This window comes from Pseudorasbora parva, chromosome 12, assembly GCF_024679245.1.
Source record: "Pseudorasbora parva isolate DD20220531a chromosome 12, ASM2467924v1, whole genome shotgun sequence".
Classification (NCBI taxonomy): Eukaryota; Metazoa; Chordata; class Actinopteri; order Cypriniformes; family Gobionidae; genus Pseudorasbora; species Pseudorasbora parva.
The window spans coordinates 43306111-43322798 of record NC_090183.1 but is presented as its reverse complement, the minus strand read 5'-3'; the positions used below and the strand labels follow the sequence as shown (position 1 = coordinate 43322798).

Below are 16688 nucleotides of genomic sequence, written 5' to 3'. Positions count from 1 at the left end.
AAAAGTTTAAAATAAGGTTTTAATAAAAATTATTTAATTTAAAATAAATGTTATTTTAGTATCAGTGAGATGTTATCATAGTTTTTAACTACGGAAACTTTTTTCAAAAGTTAACCGTTATCATTTCTCTGTAATCAACAAAAATGGGAATTTGTGAATGCGCATGCATATTATGTGTTCAGTCTACAGGTGTGTAGTTTTTCTTTACAAAGTGACCGCCAACTACTGGCCTGGCATAATACACGGTTTTTAGATTTTTAGTCCATGGAATCTGTGTGAACGGGATCGCTTTGACAATTTAGTCGTCTGTACATGGAAAAAACGTTTCTGTTTTTAGTACATTTTCAGGTATGCTACAATGGTAAAGTGCTTAGCACCAAACCAGGAAAGACCTCAATTGGACAGACCTACAACCAATCAGATCAACGAAGCGACGCATAACGTTAGTTGTCAAATGTCAGCAGAACTCAACTGCACTGTGTTGCGGTTTTCCCAAGGGTTGTTTTCCATGTCCACGGGTAGAAGTGACCTCAATTATGTGATATATAGACCCAGGAATGCGAATTTTAGCATGCAACCTTGCCAAAATACACATTTTACCCCCTAAACGCCATTTTTTTCCAGAGAAAGCCCTTGAGAAGCTATTGTTTTGAGCTAGTAGTTGGTGGATTTTGTTGTAAAAACTTGACAACCCTCTCTGCACGCGCGCTGGAATAAACGATCTTTGGGGTGTTAGTTCGCTGGCATCCAGGATAGTCCGAGGTAATACTTTTGAATTTGTACTTATGTGACCGTTAAAAAAGCCCGTTCTATATAGTGTATATGAATGTTTGTAGTATGAATGTAATCCGGACGCACTGCATCCGCTATGTTATTATTATCATGTGACCTACCAACATCAGTTGTGTCGCTTCACCTCCATTCATAAATCCCCTCCTGTGGCCTCAAGGGATATTAAAGTGCCCATATGCACACTTCAGAATCTCGCTGGTAAAAAGTAATCTGTGGACTTTTCGTCTGCTGTTTTTCAAAAGCTGCATACTACTCTCTTTGCGTACTTTTTTTCGCATGCTATGTAGTAGTGAAGTATTCGAGTTGGAGTATTGCAGGTGTTTTTGAATTCTTGTCGTTCACCATTATAAAATTTGGGGAAAAAAGCCCAAAAATATAACTTTAAGAAAAGTACAAATATACTTTAAAGTTGTTTTCTGAAAAGTTGCAATGGCTTAGATTTGTGTGAGGGCTTTTTACCTACATGCAACATCAAACATGCTCACTAGTCTCTTTAAGTATCAATAGATGAATCATCGCTTCAGTGAGAAGGACATGAGGAAGCAGCACCAGCTGCAGATATAGTGAAACATTAATGCCTGTAATGGCCACAGTGAGTCATGATGTCCGCAATGTCACTGTGACTGTCCTTTACTGCCATGAAGACGCTCTAGAGTGTCCTCTAGGCGAGACTGCATTAAAACTGTGGATATCACTGTGAGATTTAAGTGCTTATTTGTTTGGGAATTTAGAAGATTTAGAGCTGTTAGTCACAATGGAGTGAAATAAGTACTTCTGTGCTTCACATTTAAGGGGAAAATGTGTTCCACAAAGTGGCCAAACACTTTTTAAACTGCACTTTGATCATCCTAACATTATCTTTAACAAACCTTTTTAAAATATTAAATTGCTTGTAAATTAAATTATTTGCTTGAAAAGTGTTTAGCTTTAATCAAATAAATGGGTTGTTATGGCTTTTGTTTTCTTGCGCTGGAATATTCAGACATAAGATGTAATATAAATCTCAGGTGTCCCCAGAATGTGTCTGTGAAGTTTCAGCTCAAAATACCCCACAGATCATTTATTATAGCTTGTCAAATTTGCCTATTTGGGTGTGAGAAGATTTTGTGTGTCCCTTTAAATGCAAATGAGCCAAGAGGGTGGAGCCTTTACAGCTTGCACAATTCACCAATAAAACTGGAGAATCTCATGCAGCCAAAATGTCAGAAATGGTCAGTAACAGTGTTCAGCCTCGTTTGAACCAGAGTCGGACATCGATGGAGAAGGCAACTGGATGTTTCTGAATAGTTGCCTGTGTAATAGCTGTAGTGTAGTTAAATTGATTCAACTCATCGACGAGCATGTACCATCACGTTAAAGGCACAGTATGTAAGTTTCACCGCTAGAGGTCGCTTAATCACAACAAAGGTGTATCTTGATGATGCTGTGAATGAGCGTGGACTCATGGGAGTTGTAGTCTTGACTCTTCACCTCCACAGCTGATGGAAATGAATCTGACGGATTTGAGCAGAAATCGTGTTCATGAATGGTCACACCGAGAGCTGTGTGAGCGAATGCTAATGACAGAGACCTGCACGAAACACCAGAGCTTTTATTCTGCTTACACTAGAGTCAGCGCTTCCGCTCTTTCTGTAGTGTATGTGAGGTAACGCAGCGCTGTTTTACATGCTTAAAATAATCAAACTCAACACGTTTCAGTGTGTTGCAGTTCATATAACGTTACTCTGTGCTTTCACTCTGTGGTTGCTATGAGAGACTTGTTCCACTTTGCAGTAATCTAGATTGATATTATAATATTATATTAATAAAAAAAGGATGACTAAATGACATGCAATTAATTAGAAAAATATATTATATGATGGAGAAAGCTCTCTTTGCTTATGCAATGTTAGCCACATGACAAAATATTGTTGTCTCTGAGGTGGTAAAAATGTTACTTGCGTTCAATCAAGAAAAAAGCGATTCAAACATTAACTGTGTTGAGCTGTATAACTATGATCAGCTTTCTGTTGATAAATGCATATCCAAACAGTTGTTCGCCCGTCTAATCAAATACATATTAAAGCGTCTTTTGTATTTTCATGGTTTCAAATCAAGGGTATCGCAGATATGATGTCATTTAATAAGCGACGCATGGACACGGTCCGTCAGACTGTTTAAAAGAGCTGATTTCTCTGGATTTAAACATTGTTGAAAACATTTGGGATAATGCAAGTACACAAGTCAACAAAATATATAACATTATCCTATTGGTTTTTGTGGATATTTTAATCAAAAATCTTACATATTGTGCCTTTAATCTAAAAATCTTTCAGAAACTACTTTTGTGCCAATCCAGCGCTGAGCTGACCCTCGTTTGGGAGGCAGTCTGGCGTGAAAGGATTTACACAAATGTATAAGGCTTTGACTTGCTTTAGCACATTAAATGAAATTCAACCACGGTATCCTCAGTGGCTCAGATGCTGGGAGTCTATGGAGACTCTTATGTTCGTTGGTACATCCACATCCAATAACAACATTTATAATGCATTTTGTCAACATTCGTGGGCGGGGCTTCTGGAACCGCTCTGTTTATGACTTATGGGGTTTAAAAAAAGGAGTAGGTAGACTTTTACCATCATAGGCTTGTTGTTCTGATACTGTGGATACACATCTGTGTTCAAACTTTAATTTTGCAATTTAGGTCCCGTTTAAGTCTAAATACTGTCTCATGTGATTCTTTAAAGTTCATTGGCATTCCATGTATCAATACAATCAAACAGATATAGCAACAGAAAAGGTTTATTTCACGCATGGAAACGGTATAAAAAGGGTGACACATTAGCCTTAAACACACATGACGTGGTTACAGACTTGAAATGCACATCTCACATTTTACACATGCTATTCAAACACCCCCACTCTCTACATTAAAAAAACAGAGTAATTGGCCCAAAAGTACCGTGGTACTGCATTTCATTTGAATATATAACAGTCTGTTTGGCTCACACAAGTATTATTCACATCATTAAGCCTCTGCGGTGTTAGAAAGCTGCGCTTGTGTTTGTAATTCCCAAGGATTTCTAGGAACTCTTTCCAGCCTGACTCCATGATTAACCTTCACAGATTGTACAACATTGATAATTTAGTAAGAAAGATGAGCAGCTGCTTCTAATCAGCCCAAACAACTATACAAGCCCCATTATTGTGCTCATTTGAACATCATACTTTGTACTACTCCTATTATTTTTGCAATATATGCACATTTTTGTATGCATGGAATACACAGATGACATTACATTTGATAAAATGTGCAGTACACAACTGTATTGAAATAATCACATTTATTCAGGACTTCTGATGGCGCTCGCTGAATATAACATGCAGTATGGTGAGGCTACCGTTCACAGATTTGAGTTCGGTAAGATTTTAAAATGTTTTTGAAAGAAGTGTCTTTTGCTCATCAAGGCTGCATTGATCTGTAAATATGGGAAATATTATTACAATTTAAAATAACAGGTTTCTATTTGAATATATTTTAAAATCTAATTTATTTCTGTGATGCAAAGCTGAATTTTCAGTCCTAAGTATCACATGATCCTTCAGAAATCATTCTAATATGCTGATTTTCTGAATGTGATACTTTTGTCAAGATTGTTTGTTTTTTTTAAAACACGAATGCTGTCACTTTTGATCAATGTAATGCACCCTTGCTGAATAAGTATTCATTTCTTAATGTACAAAATCTTACTGATGCCAAACCTTTAAACAATAGTGTCAGTAATGCTAGTATTCCACTCTCAAAATATGACTTGCTCGGTTCAGGTCGTCGTGTTGAAAAAGCGTTACAGCATTTCATGATGTATTTTAAAGACATTCACATTCATTTACGGGCTTGTGATCATGTGATCTGCAGCACAGATTTGGTGTAAGATAAATGCTTAGTGTGCTCAATACTAGATCATCTGTGCTTACAAGACAATATTTTACACATGAAAACAATTTACTACTTTCCTTTCTTCTTATAACTTTACATCACACCATAACCAACATCTCACAGGTAATAAATGACAGATATATTTAGGGATGCAATGAGAAACATGATGGCGTTGAAGAAACATTACAACAAGCCCATTTGACTTTAATCAGCATTTAAACAGCACTTAAGTTAGTGATGCACCAAGCAGCATGTGAACGCATCACACGTTATACACCACCAAAGGACGGACAGTATACAGGAAAAATCTTTAGACTTTAGTAAATATATTGTGTAAAGAATATTTAATACGCTGGAATGTGAACTAAATATAGTATAGTATGTAACGATAGTCTCTCTCTGATTCAATGTGCTCTCATTAACCAAGCGTAACAGTGATAAACACTTGTTGAAATGTTACTTTGTGTATTTTTAAGCACAGCGACACTTTCATTCTGAGTAGGGATGCATCGACATGTACATTTTGGCCGATAGCGATAATTCTTTGTAATTTAAAGCCGATAATTGATATATTGGACGATAAGTCTAATTTTTCAAGTAAAATTTTTGAGAGCCTGATTACAAAAAAAGTCTCATATAACAATGTTCTCATTATAAGTTTCCGTAGCCTATTTGAGACTTGAGCTGCAGTATTTTTTCAATCATATTCATATTCAATTCAAACGGATCATGGCAAAATGTGCACATCTGGATTGTTTCAGCTGAAGGACATAATACATTATTTATCGCTTTAATATATCGGCCAAATTTTCTTATCGGGATGATAACATTAAAAATGAATATACATTGGCTGTTAGCGTTATGGTGGCCAATATATCATGCATCCCTAATTCTGATTCTTAAAATTTAAATCAAGTGCACTTTTAAAACTTTATCGACACAATCATGTGAATTTAGCTTTCCCTAGCTTAACTACATACAAGTTACCACTTCCATTAATACCATTATAAAGCTGTATTTTGGATGCCTTACACCCGGAAATATATCATTCCTGCCCAGGGTAATCTTTACTACATCTAAGACGCGTAATACAGCTGCTCTTATTAGGTTTCTGCTTAGTTTTGATTACAATCTTTGAATAGTGTACTTATAGGAAACAGTTGCCTCAGCAGGAAAACCAAACCAAGGTGCAGGCAGCTTCATCTGGGATAAAGTACACTCCAATGTCCAACCTGCTTATGTGCTATGACAATAAGTGTTTTAAACGGGGTGATGAGCATATTCTTAAAGTGCCCTTATTATGCTATTTTAATGGTTCTTAATTTTGGAGGTCTCCTCAACATGCATTAGCCTTAATTGCCTTGTAATATGCACTGCAGCGTCACCTTTTTTTTCTCAGTGACTGCTACGGTTCAATAAAGGATTCAGTCTCTAAAGCCCCACTTTTCCAAGAGCTACTCTGCTCTGATTGGTCAGATGATCCAGTCTGTTGTGACCAGTACAGCTTTATAGAGCGTGTCGTAAATGAAAAGGCCATTACCATATCTGATTTTCAGCTCTTCCCTAGCATTTGATACACAATGATATAAACAGTCGTTTTTACTGTATCAATTCGCAGTGCGAGAAAACAGCGTCTTCTCGACACGTCGACAACATGAAAAAAAGGTAAAAAAAGGTATTTAATGTATGACGGCATTTCGCGGAATTTCTAAATTCTTGGATGAATAAATCAAAAGCAGGTCAGTACCAAGCGGCAACCTCCCGCGATCTCTCTTGAAGCCAATACGGAAGTAATGTAAACTGTAATTCCTCAACTGGCCACTAGGGACAGGCTCCAGAAGGGAGCAGAATCTCATTGAGCCCCATGTTAAAATTCTCAACTTTAAAGCAGAAAAAAACATGTTTACAGCCTGGTACAAATTGTGGTTTTGGCATATAAGGCTAATTTTGATCTTCATGACAACTCTGAGGGGGGTGAATTTTTTTATAACTCATTCGTTAACGTTATATAAAGCCTTAAGGTTCTGCATAATTAAGGGCGTGGTTACAAGTGGATAGCCATTTATCCGCCGTCTATAGTCATTGCGTCACCTCAGCTCCGTGCACATCCCGCCTTTTTGCCCATTTTCTGTTATCCGGGAGTGACACGCGTTGACTCGCTCACAAGATGGCAACGCCCAGCTCGCCCATACTTTAAGCTTCAGAACGGCTTATCAGAATCCTATGGGTGACGTCACGGACACTACGTCCATATTTTTTTACAGTCTATGGTCAGTACACATAAATTAAATCGCGATATAGACTAGTGTCTGTGAATATTAAACCGCAAAAACACTATTTAAATATGAATCCTTAAATATGAATACACACACTGAAGCACGCGTGACGCTCGCAGTGTTTTCAGCCTCTGCCACCTCATTATATGAAGACATGAACTTCATCTCCATAGGCGCTCAGACTCACTTCATTTTATCATTTCATTTGAGAAAAACTATCGTTATGTCATAAACACACAGAAACTCAAAGGTCTTCATGGCAACCCGTCAAAATAAAAGTCTGGTTTAAATTATGACAAAATATAGAACTGTTGCACAGTGAAATTTACCTACGTCTAAATGTAATAATAGTAATACTAACACTAATAATAATAAAACATAATTTTTTCAAGGAATAGTCAAAAGTTTTCTATCATGTTTTAATTTGAGCAGTAAAGCTCTGTTGTGCAGCATTTTGTTTGACAAAAAAGATTAATTTCTTATGATTAAAAATAAATTAAATGAATGTTTTATGTCTTCATTTGATGCCAGAAAAATTTAAATACACAGAATTTCTGAAATAATATTTTTTTCATATACTATTGGTTCTTGAATCATTGATTGTTAAATGTAATTAAACTATTAAAATGGAATCCAGAAAACTTAAAATAGAAAACACACATTTTGGTATATATAAAAAAAGGAATCTGAGAAAAAAAAAATATTTAATAGGGCCCTAAATTGGTTAGTTCTTTTAAACTTTAAATAAATAATAATTAAATTTTATAAGTTTCAATTAATTAGGCATGCTTTTTGATTTCTAAAATTTAATTTAACCATTAAAATTGAGGTTAAAAAAAATTAACGGAATTTGGGAAAACTACAAACAGATTTCATAGGGCCCTATATTTATACGTGAGACTGGAATTACTGCCGACCTGTTTCAGAATCAAGTCTTTCTTTTAGGAGACAATAACTTCTTGATATTTGAAACTTTGCAGATCTTTTACATTCATAAACAGCTAAATTACACACCGCATGAAAGGTAATATCTGAAAAAAGCATAATAGGGGCACTTTAAAGCTGTGTCACTGAGAAGACAACAACTTTGCATCCTGAACATATATATATTTCTCTACTGGAATCTATGCATATTGCACCATTAAGGTAAAACTTCACATTTTTGTTCATTGTTAACACAAATCTACTAAAGTACCATAATGATAGATATTGTAAAATAGATATCTTGTTTAAAACATTTAAGCATTCATATGTCTATTCCCTTGGTTGCGGTACATTGTCCTCTAGTTCAAGAACGTGGGTTGATGACAATGAGTAAGTGTGTGACACACATATACAAAACACGAACAGTATACAAATAAGCCGATGTTTGTGTTCACGGTAACGTCTTAAGGCATGTTGCATCCTTGGATAATAATAGCTTGTATATACTCTCCACTCATAGTGTCTTTAGTGATGTTATAGATTATACAGACATTTATTTCAAGTTTTGTAAAGTAGATGATGGCGGTTTGTTCTGCAGCATGTTACGTTATTATGAAGCTTCACCGTTGTGCTTTCATTCACTTCGTCTTTTGAGTCCTTAGCATCTCGTCACATTATGTGTTTTGCGTGTTTGCCTGCAGTGTGGTAATGACAGTGCTCGCAGGGCAGCATGAACAGGTTAACGTATATGAAAACATGTCGCATGTTGCCGCAGAATAAAATAATGTATTGGCACAAAGATAATAAAGCCTGTTTAAAGAGCATCTAGATGTTGGCATTGTGACATAAAACTGTCCAGCCAACCGGGAAGGACAATTAGTCATGGAAAATCATGTTGCCCTTTACAGTTGTTTCTACACTAAGACAGTACAACGATTATTAATATGATGTACAAATATGTTAAATTTAAATATAAATATATCATTTTTTTCACATTACAGTAAGGAATCATTTTGTAGTAAAATGAGAATGGGAAGGACATGTTCAAGCTTTGTTTTGTTGAAAATATCAGGCTTTTTAAGGGAATTTAAGATTAAAAATCCGCCATTGACTTTCATTTTTTGAGTGTTTACAACTAAAAAATTTGACAAATGGCTCCATTTCAGGATGTTTATAGTTTTTTTCCTGTGTTTATTTGCATACTAAATCATGAATGGTATTTGTTTTCAATTTACTCATATATAATAGCTTTGTGCATTGATTGGTGTTGCAATGTCCACTTAATATTCACGACCCGGTGCTTGTTTTAGTCGCTTATAAATGTGGGTTGCAGTTTATTGGGCTTATAAAAGGATATTAGATTTTTATGTAAATTGTAATAATTGTTTTTTTGTTGATCAATTCAATTAAGTAGTTATCCTATTTTTGTAATATTATTATTATTTGCTTATGTTGGGGAAAGTTGCTTTCTTTTAGCATTTTTTTTTTCAGACCAAGTTGTTTTTTGAGATCTGGCAACACAGCAGACCAAAAAAAAGATGTATGCTGAGTGTCATGGCAACAGCTACGAGACGTGTCATTTACTAATAAATAAAGTCAAAAACTTAAAACTAAACATATTATTTATGCTGCCTTGCAAGCACTGTTTCCTTTTGGGAATGCAAGTGTATTTTTTCAGTGTGATTCGGTTGTGCTACGTGTTGAGCGTTTCAGAAGGAACCTGATTACCGTTGGCGGCGTCGGCCGTGACGTTCGGTTCACATTCCACGAGCGTCTCCCTTCCATCACCTTCAGCTAACTGCCTCATCCTCATATTAATGGATCCATAAGATTTCATGGGTCTTCTAGCGAAAGTCCTCCGGCGATACAGTTCCCCTTTGCATATAGACACCATTAATAAAACGGATAAGAGCATTCCTCCCAGAGTGAGCAAACCAAGTCCCGCAATAATACATTTGTCGAGGTGAGAACCGAGTTGTGCGTAGTACATCTCTAGTTTCTCCATCTGGCGTGCTGTCACTTGGTCCGGGTTGACTTTAGCCTCTCTTGGGATCGTATAAGCGATTACGACTAATATGATTCCACTTACGAGGAAAATGAGTGCGAAAATGAACCCATAGTCCACCGTTTGGTCGTTATATTCGAGCTCAGGTTCTTCTTCGGAGCGTGGTGACGGCACTTCTCTCTGAATAGGCAGCGGATTTGACTGACAATCGATGGAGGTGAAGCCAGTTCCAGATGTTCTGGAGGTAACGCGGATCCTCGTTCCCGGATCCTCATCCTCGTAGGAAGCATTTTCGATGCCGGTGGCAAGCCGCGGTCCTGAGGAGGCTTGAGGAGGTTCGCGCCTGCTCCCGTCCCCCAGTTCACGGAGCTCCACTGCGTTCAGGGACTCCATTGAGCGCTTACACTCATGTTGAATCAAATGCTTCTTGTTTCACCTTAAAAAGATACAGAATAGATGTCTTTGAAATGTTTAAAAACACCAAAATAACTTGTTCATATGAGAGTCCACTCCAACGGACATCAGTTTTCTTGGGCCCTGGTATTAATTCACCCAAAAATGAAATGTATGTCATTAATGACTCCCCCTAATGTCGTTCCACACCCGTAAGACCTCCGTTCATCTTCACACACAGTTTAAGATATTTTATATTTAGTCCGAGAGGGTATCTAAGTGTATGCACACTATACTGTCCCATGTCCAGAAAGGGAATAAAAACATCATCAGAGTAGTTCATATGAGACATCAGTGGGTTAATTAGAGTCTCTTGAAGCATCCAAAATACATTTGGGTCCAAAAATAACAAAAACTACGACTTTATTCAGCATTGTCTTCTCTTCCGCGTTTGTTTTCAAACCTCAAATAAAGATTCAAACGGTCATGAATCGGATCGCCAATGTCACGTGATTTCAGCAATCCGAATCATGAATCAATCCGCCGATTCACAACCGTTTGAATCTTTATTTGAGGATTGAAATCCAAACCGGTCATTAATGACATCAATTTTATTTTTGGGTGAACTAACCCTTTTAGATGCGTTTTGGTTGATCGGATCACAAGTGGACGATGCTAAATAAAGATGTAAATGTGTTGGGCTTGTCCACTTTCAACCACTTCCAGGGGTAGTCAAAATCGACCAGATTGTGATCGAATGCATTCGAATAGCTACCAAAAACCCCCTACTCTCCACCCACTGATCTAATGCGTAAACATTATGGGAAGCCTGACGGGATTTAAACTTTGTCGACTGAAGACCCAAGTTCGTTGAAGACAAAAAAACGTACCAACCACAATGTTAGGGCTGTTTCGAATGCAATTTTTTGAGCTTCGAAGCTTAGGTGGCAATCAATATCGAATATTCGAAGCTTCGGTGGGTGGGGCTAAATATATAATAATAGTGTCGGTTTGCATTTGTATCATCTTTCACGACTTCACGTTACACTCTTCGGCATCGCAAATATGTTGCGGCAGACCCAGTGGAGTGCAGTGTTGCATTTGGTGCAATATGATCAGGTGGCACACATTCTTTAAATATTAATAAACATTTAATAATCTTTTAAATAGAACAGTTTCCGGTACGCATTACACGGGCAGGTTTATGCTCCGAAAACGGACAGTGCACAAGTGATACAAAACACAGTGTAGTGTAGTCTGGCTCCATTATCTTCATTAATTTTCTGAAGCCTTCGCCTTCAACTACATTAACGGGCCTCATATCCATAGCGACAAACTCTACTACGGCATCTGTTATCTCTCTCTTTCTTTTCTCTGTTAACGGTTTTCAGATCTGCTGTGAAGGTTTGGGTTTTGTTGCGCATGTTGATGGCTGCGATACCTGTGGATGTACCTATAAACAAATTATTATTAGCCTGTGCTGCTGTATGTTTTTAAATAGTGGCGTATTTGCAATTAGCCTATTTATCATAGCAAATTAAGCGCATAAAAGCAGTTTTTTTTTTTTTTGCCGCGTGCTACTTACAGAACTCAGGTGATTTTTCAAACTTGTGGTGCTGTTGTGGTAGGCCAGTTTCAAATTGCATATTTGACACACTACCTTTTTTCTTGTCATCCTCACTTAATTTAAAGTGCTCCCAAACAGCTGAGGCATTTTGTACCTATTCAGTATGAGATTAAATAAATCACTACGTTCGCCAACGGGTGGTTCAAGCATGAGTGAGAATGAGTCCGCGACGGAAGTCACGTGTAAAAAAAAAAAAAAAGAATATTCGAATCTCAAAACTGAAAATCGAATGCCACCTCACCGAACGAATATTTGAATATTCTAGTACAGCCCTACACAATGTTCTGTCATTGTTTCTAAAACTCAATCACAGCGTTCGGCTGGTCTTGCGGCTGACAGAGCAGAGACGAAAGCTGCTGCTAACTGAATGTTTTTTCTGGTCGTGTTCATACGTAATAGCTATAGCTGAGATAGCTTATTTCGTCCATTAAATTGAAAGATCTGGGGAAAAAACCCACACATTTACCAAAACGCTTCTTAAAACCAGGTGTAAACAGGGTCTTAGGTGTATTTTAATCTTTCCCCCACAATATTTTAAAGGCACAATATGTTCGATTTTTGTATTAAAATATCCAAAAACCACTAGAACAATATTATTTTTCTAATATTGTTCAAAAGCAGTCGTCTGCACAGAATAAAAGCTCTGCTAGTCTCGAGCCGTGTGTCGCACTCGTCTCTCATTAGCAATCGTTCAGCTCCTCCTGCTTTATACTACAGTAACGCTAATAAATTTGTAATACATCAGCTCATCCATTAATATGATTTCTGCCCCGCCGATTCTTTTCCACCGGCTGTAGAGGTGAAGAAAACAACTCCCATGATCCCAATTACATATTGTGCCTTTAAGAATATAACACGGCAGCATGCCACATATTGCAAAACTGGGGTATATCAATGTAAGCAGAAGAACTACAGTAAATGCGCTGAACGTGGTTTTAGTAATCACCATTCAAACTTTCCAAAATGCAAATGACCTTCAAACCCTGTCACACAAAAGTAGTCAAACTGATGATAATACTGGTATTCAAAACCGATTGCCTGTATTTCTCTTTGGAAACATGTCAAAGTTGGGGGGTGTGGTAGAGTACAAAATTAAGAAGAATTAGAAGAAGAAGAAGAAGCAGAAGAAGAAGAAGAAGAAGAAGAAGAAGAAGAAGAAGAAGAAGAAGAAGAAGAAGAAGAAGAAGAAGAAGAAGAAGAAGAAGAAGAAGAAGAAGAAGAAGAAGAAGGACCGCTTCTAACTAAAAGGTTACTGGTTAGATTCTGCAGAGACCGATCCAAGAGTCAGCCAGGTATCTCCAGAGGATTTTCCCTGCAGTAAGCGTACTGTGGTGTGTATGCTTGGCATGGACATTTTAAAGAGATAGTTTCCCAAATTGTTTTAGTTCCCCAAATTGTTTTAATTTTGTTCCCTATTATGAAGTTAATGTCTACCGTCAACTGTCTGGTTACTGATAATCTTTAAATTATCTTATTTTGTTTTCAACCAAAGAAAGAAATTCATGCAGGTTTGGAAGAACTTGAGGCAGAGTAAATGTTGACAGATTTAACATTTTTGGGTGAACTATCCCTTTAATGATCACACACAGTTTTATGTGTGTTTACAGTTAAAGCACTGAAATGTCCCATTAGCAGCATAACTGCTCTGATATTGATCTAGTGGTTTCATTAATGCATTAAATCATAAAACTGAATTTAATCACCATTCAATCACTGCAAGCTATTTTAAATAATTCCATTAAAATCAATAATAAGGTTTTAATCATATAAAAACTACTGAACATCCAAAAGTAATGTATCATAAATGATTACTTGTACATAAAAAGATAAAAAGGAGATGTAATTTAATATAGTAGGTAATATATGGAGGTAACAGCAAAAACTGCAGTAAGTGTTGGGTGGTATTAAGTAAGCATAGCAGGCAACTGTCATTATGCATCACTTTATTATACATTTACATTACACAGATTTATCACAACAACTAAAATCTTTAATTAAGACTGATTTTAGATTACTGTGCTAGACGCAATTAATAACGTCGTTGTGCGAGACTGCAAAATTACCTTTACATTTACCATTATACCATGGTCTGTCTGAATGCTCGATTCTGATTGGCTGGAAGGTGTGCAATAAAACTGTTAAATGCACAGGTAGTTATGTTTGATCACCGCCAATATTAATGCGCTGTTTTCACTGAAGCGCACACGCATACATCACTCACACACAGAGAGCGGAGACACACACAGAAACATTCAGGAGTACAGAAATGTGTTATCAGCGCTGCTCTGCGACTTTTAGTAATAAAAAAGCTTTGCTACTGAATTGCAACATTATATTCTTCAGCAACAAGGGGTTACATCGCTATTTTGAAATAATTAAAAATTCAGCTTCGTTGTTTGTGGAGAGAGACACTGAACAGACACGGGTACTCATAATTAACTCTTTCCCCGCCAAACATGGAAATTTCTGTTATTTGTGAGAAAACGCTTCCAGGCCAATAACGGAATTTTCCGTTTTTCCGTGTTTTTACTGTCGGGCACTAGGGGGCGCTATTGCACATCTTCTGAATGAGTACTGAATCTCCTGATCAAAACACACATGAGGAAGACACAGTGAAACGAGCGATCGCATGTAATCATATGCATATTAAAAATAACGTGATCATCCTCATTAAACAGCATGAATCAAAACTGCCTAATGTTACTGAATGAAATATGGACCCAGGATGAGCTACAGGACTGTGTAAGCATTAGGGGTGTTGATGGACTCGATCTACTCCATCTGTGTTTGATCATCGCTCTGAATCTGATCTGGAAACAGTTTTTCACAAAAATTTGATTTTCTCAGCTTTTTGTTCAAAATGTTGCTTTTTTTATGAAACCTACCCATATTCAAGTGTTTTTTTTTTTTTTTTTTTTTTAAAGAAGAGGGTCAGATCTTTATTTTGATATATTGCATGCTCAGATATTCATTTAACAAAATATTCTATGGGCTATTAAATTTTGGTGAAAATTGTCAAAAACCCTGGAGGTGGCTGTCAACTTTTTTTAAAAACGCTGGCGGGGAAAGAGTTAAAATAAATGCTATAATTCATTAATTCAAATAAATGTAATCTTACGCTCTAATTTATCTCCTCAAAGTGGTCACAATGCTAGATAAAAAGCCATTGAGGCCTCCACGTCATGCATTAAAATCACTTAATGACGCTAGCTGTGCATTATACCTGATTTAATCAACTGTTTGATTTTTAAAATGAATTTTTAACTTAAAAATAAAATTAAAATTAAATAGGCAGTTCCCTCTTAGGCAGTTCCCTCTTACAGTATATTTCACTGTCCATAAATGTGCATAGGCTACACACAAAAACAACATTTGTTCAGCTACTTTTCAACTATTATATATGTTCAGAATTACAACTTAAAGAATTAACCCTACATTTAACTTAAACAATATGTAATTTTTCGCCACTAGAGGTTACTTATTCAAAACAAAGGCAAAGCTTGCTTTTCTTTCGCTCGTGTGTGGGAACGCAGCGCTGTTTATCATATTACACACACCTGAGTGTGTTAAAGTGATGTTATAATGCTACTCTGTCTCTACTATGAGACACTTGTTCACACTGCAGTGAGCGAGATCATATAGGCATGGTAAAACATGGTACTCTGTGCGGTAAATCAAGAACACCAGATTTAAACAATAAGACTAACTGTGTTGAGCTGGAGAACAATCATTAGTTTTCTGTCCATCAGTGATCCAAACAGTTGCTCACCTGTCTAATAAAACACATCATTATATTAAAGCGGCTTTGGTGTTTACATGGTTTTTCTATTAAGGGTAATCGCCGGTATGATGTCATTGATAGACAACCAACGGTCTGACGGTTTTTGAAAAAAAAAAAAAAAAATTACATATTGTGCCTTTAATCTTTAATCTTTTAAAAAAAAAAATTTTTTTTTTACATTAAATGCCATCATGTCATCGTAAACTAAATGATAATTAACGGTTATAGTTTACTACAAGCTATTTGTTTCTTTGTTCACAATGCTGTTTTTTCTTACGGATTCTCTGGCCTGTTTTACCTGAAGCTGTTGATAACCAGGAGTTCTGTCATTTAAATAGCTCCTGTTTTTTTGCGACATATTTGTAACGAATAAAAGAGACACAACACAAATAGCGGTCTGGACAATGTGCAGAGACATCATATTCTGCTCGAAAAATGATTTACCACAGACTGCCCATTTTACCTGACTTTACCCAACGCGTAAAATATCAGAGAGATATGTTATAATAACCAGGCGACGCGTCGACTATTATTTGCCCGTGTATGCTCATTTTAACGCGTTCTGTGCGTTTATAGCTTCGGATATGACCTTGTAATACCTCAATGAATATTTAACAGCTAGGGTTTATATCGTGCGACCAACAACTCCTAATATGTTTACGGGTCCTTAATGTTCTTGGCAAGAAAGAGAAGGCGTCCTTACCTTCAGGCGCGATCGCTCCGCGGATATCATAGCGGTGGATGCTGACAGGAAGACTCCGAGATCTCGAGGGGAGATTTAGCCATGCGCGAGAGAAACACTGTCATTTTCAGGCAGCATTAAACACAAATGAAAAAGCATGTCAGATTATTCATCATTAATAGCGACAGCTGTCGATGAACATTTTGCGTTGTGAAGTCAAGTGCACCTTGTCCTTTAGTATAGCACTAGATCAGCTTCGTTCAGATGCCCTCAATAAGGGTGGGTGTATTTA

At 36.8% G+C, this 16688-nt stretch overlaps 1 protein-coding gene across 1 annotated transcript; it reads right to left on the bottom strand.

Moving 5' to 3' along the window:
• Positions 1 to 3555: 3555 nt before the first annotated feature.
• On the bottom strand, positions 3556 to 16668 carry tmem74b (transmembrane protein 74B). The gene is made up of 2 exons (XM_067460418.1): positions 16418 to 16668; positions 3556 to 10349 (listed from the first exon to the last, which is right to left on the bottom strand). The coding sequence occupies exon 2, from the start codon at positions 10304 to 10306 to the stop codon at positions 9602 to 9604; it is 705 nt and encodes a 234-aa protein (XP_067316519.1). The 5' UTR covers positions 10307 to 10349; positions 16418 to 16668; the 3' UTR covers positions 3556 to 9601.
• Positions 16669 to 16688: the final 20 nt, after the last annotated feature.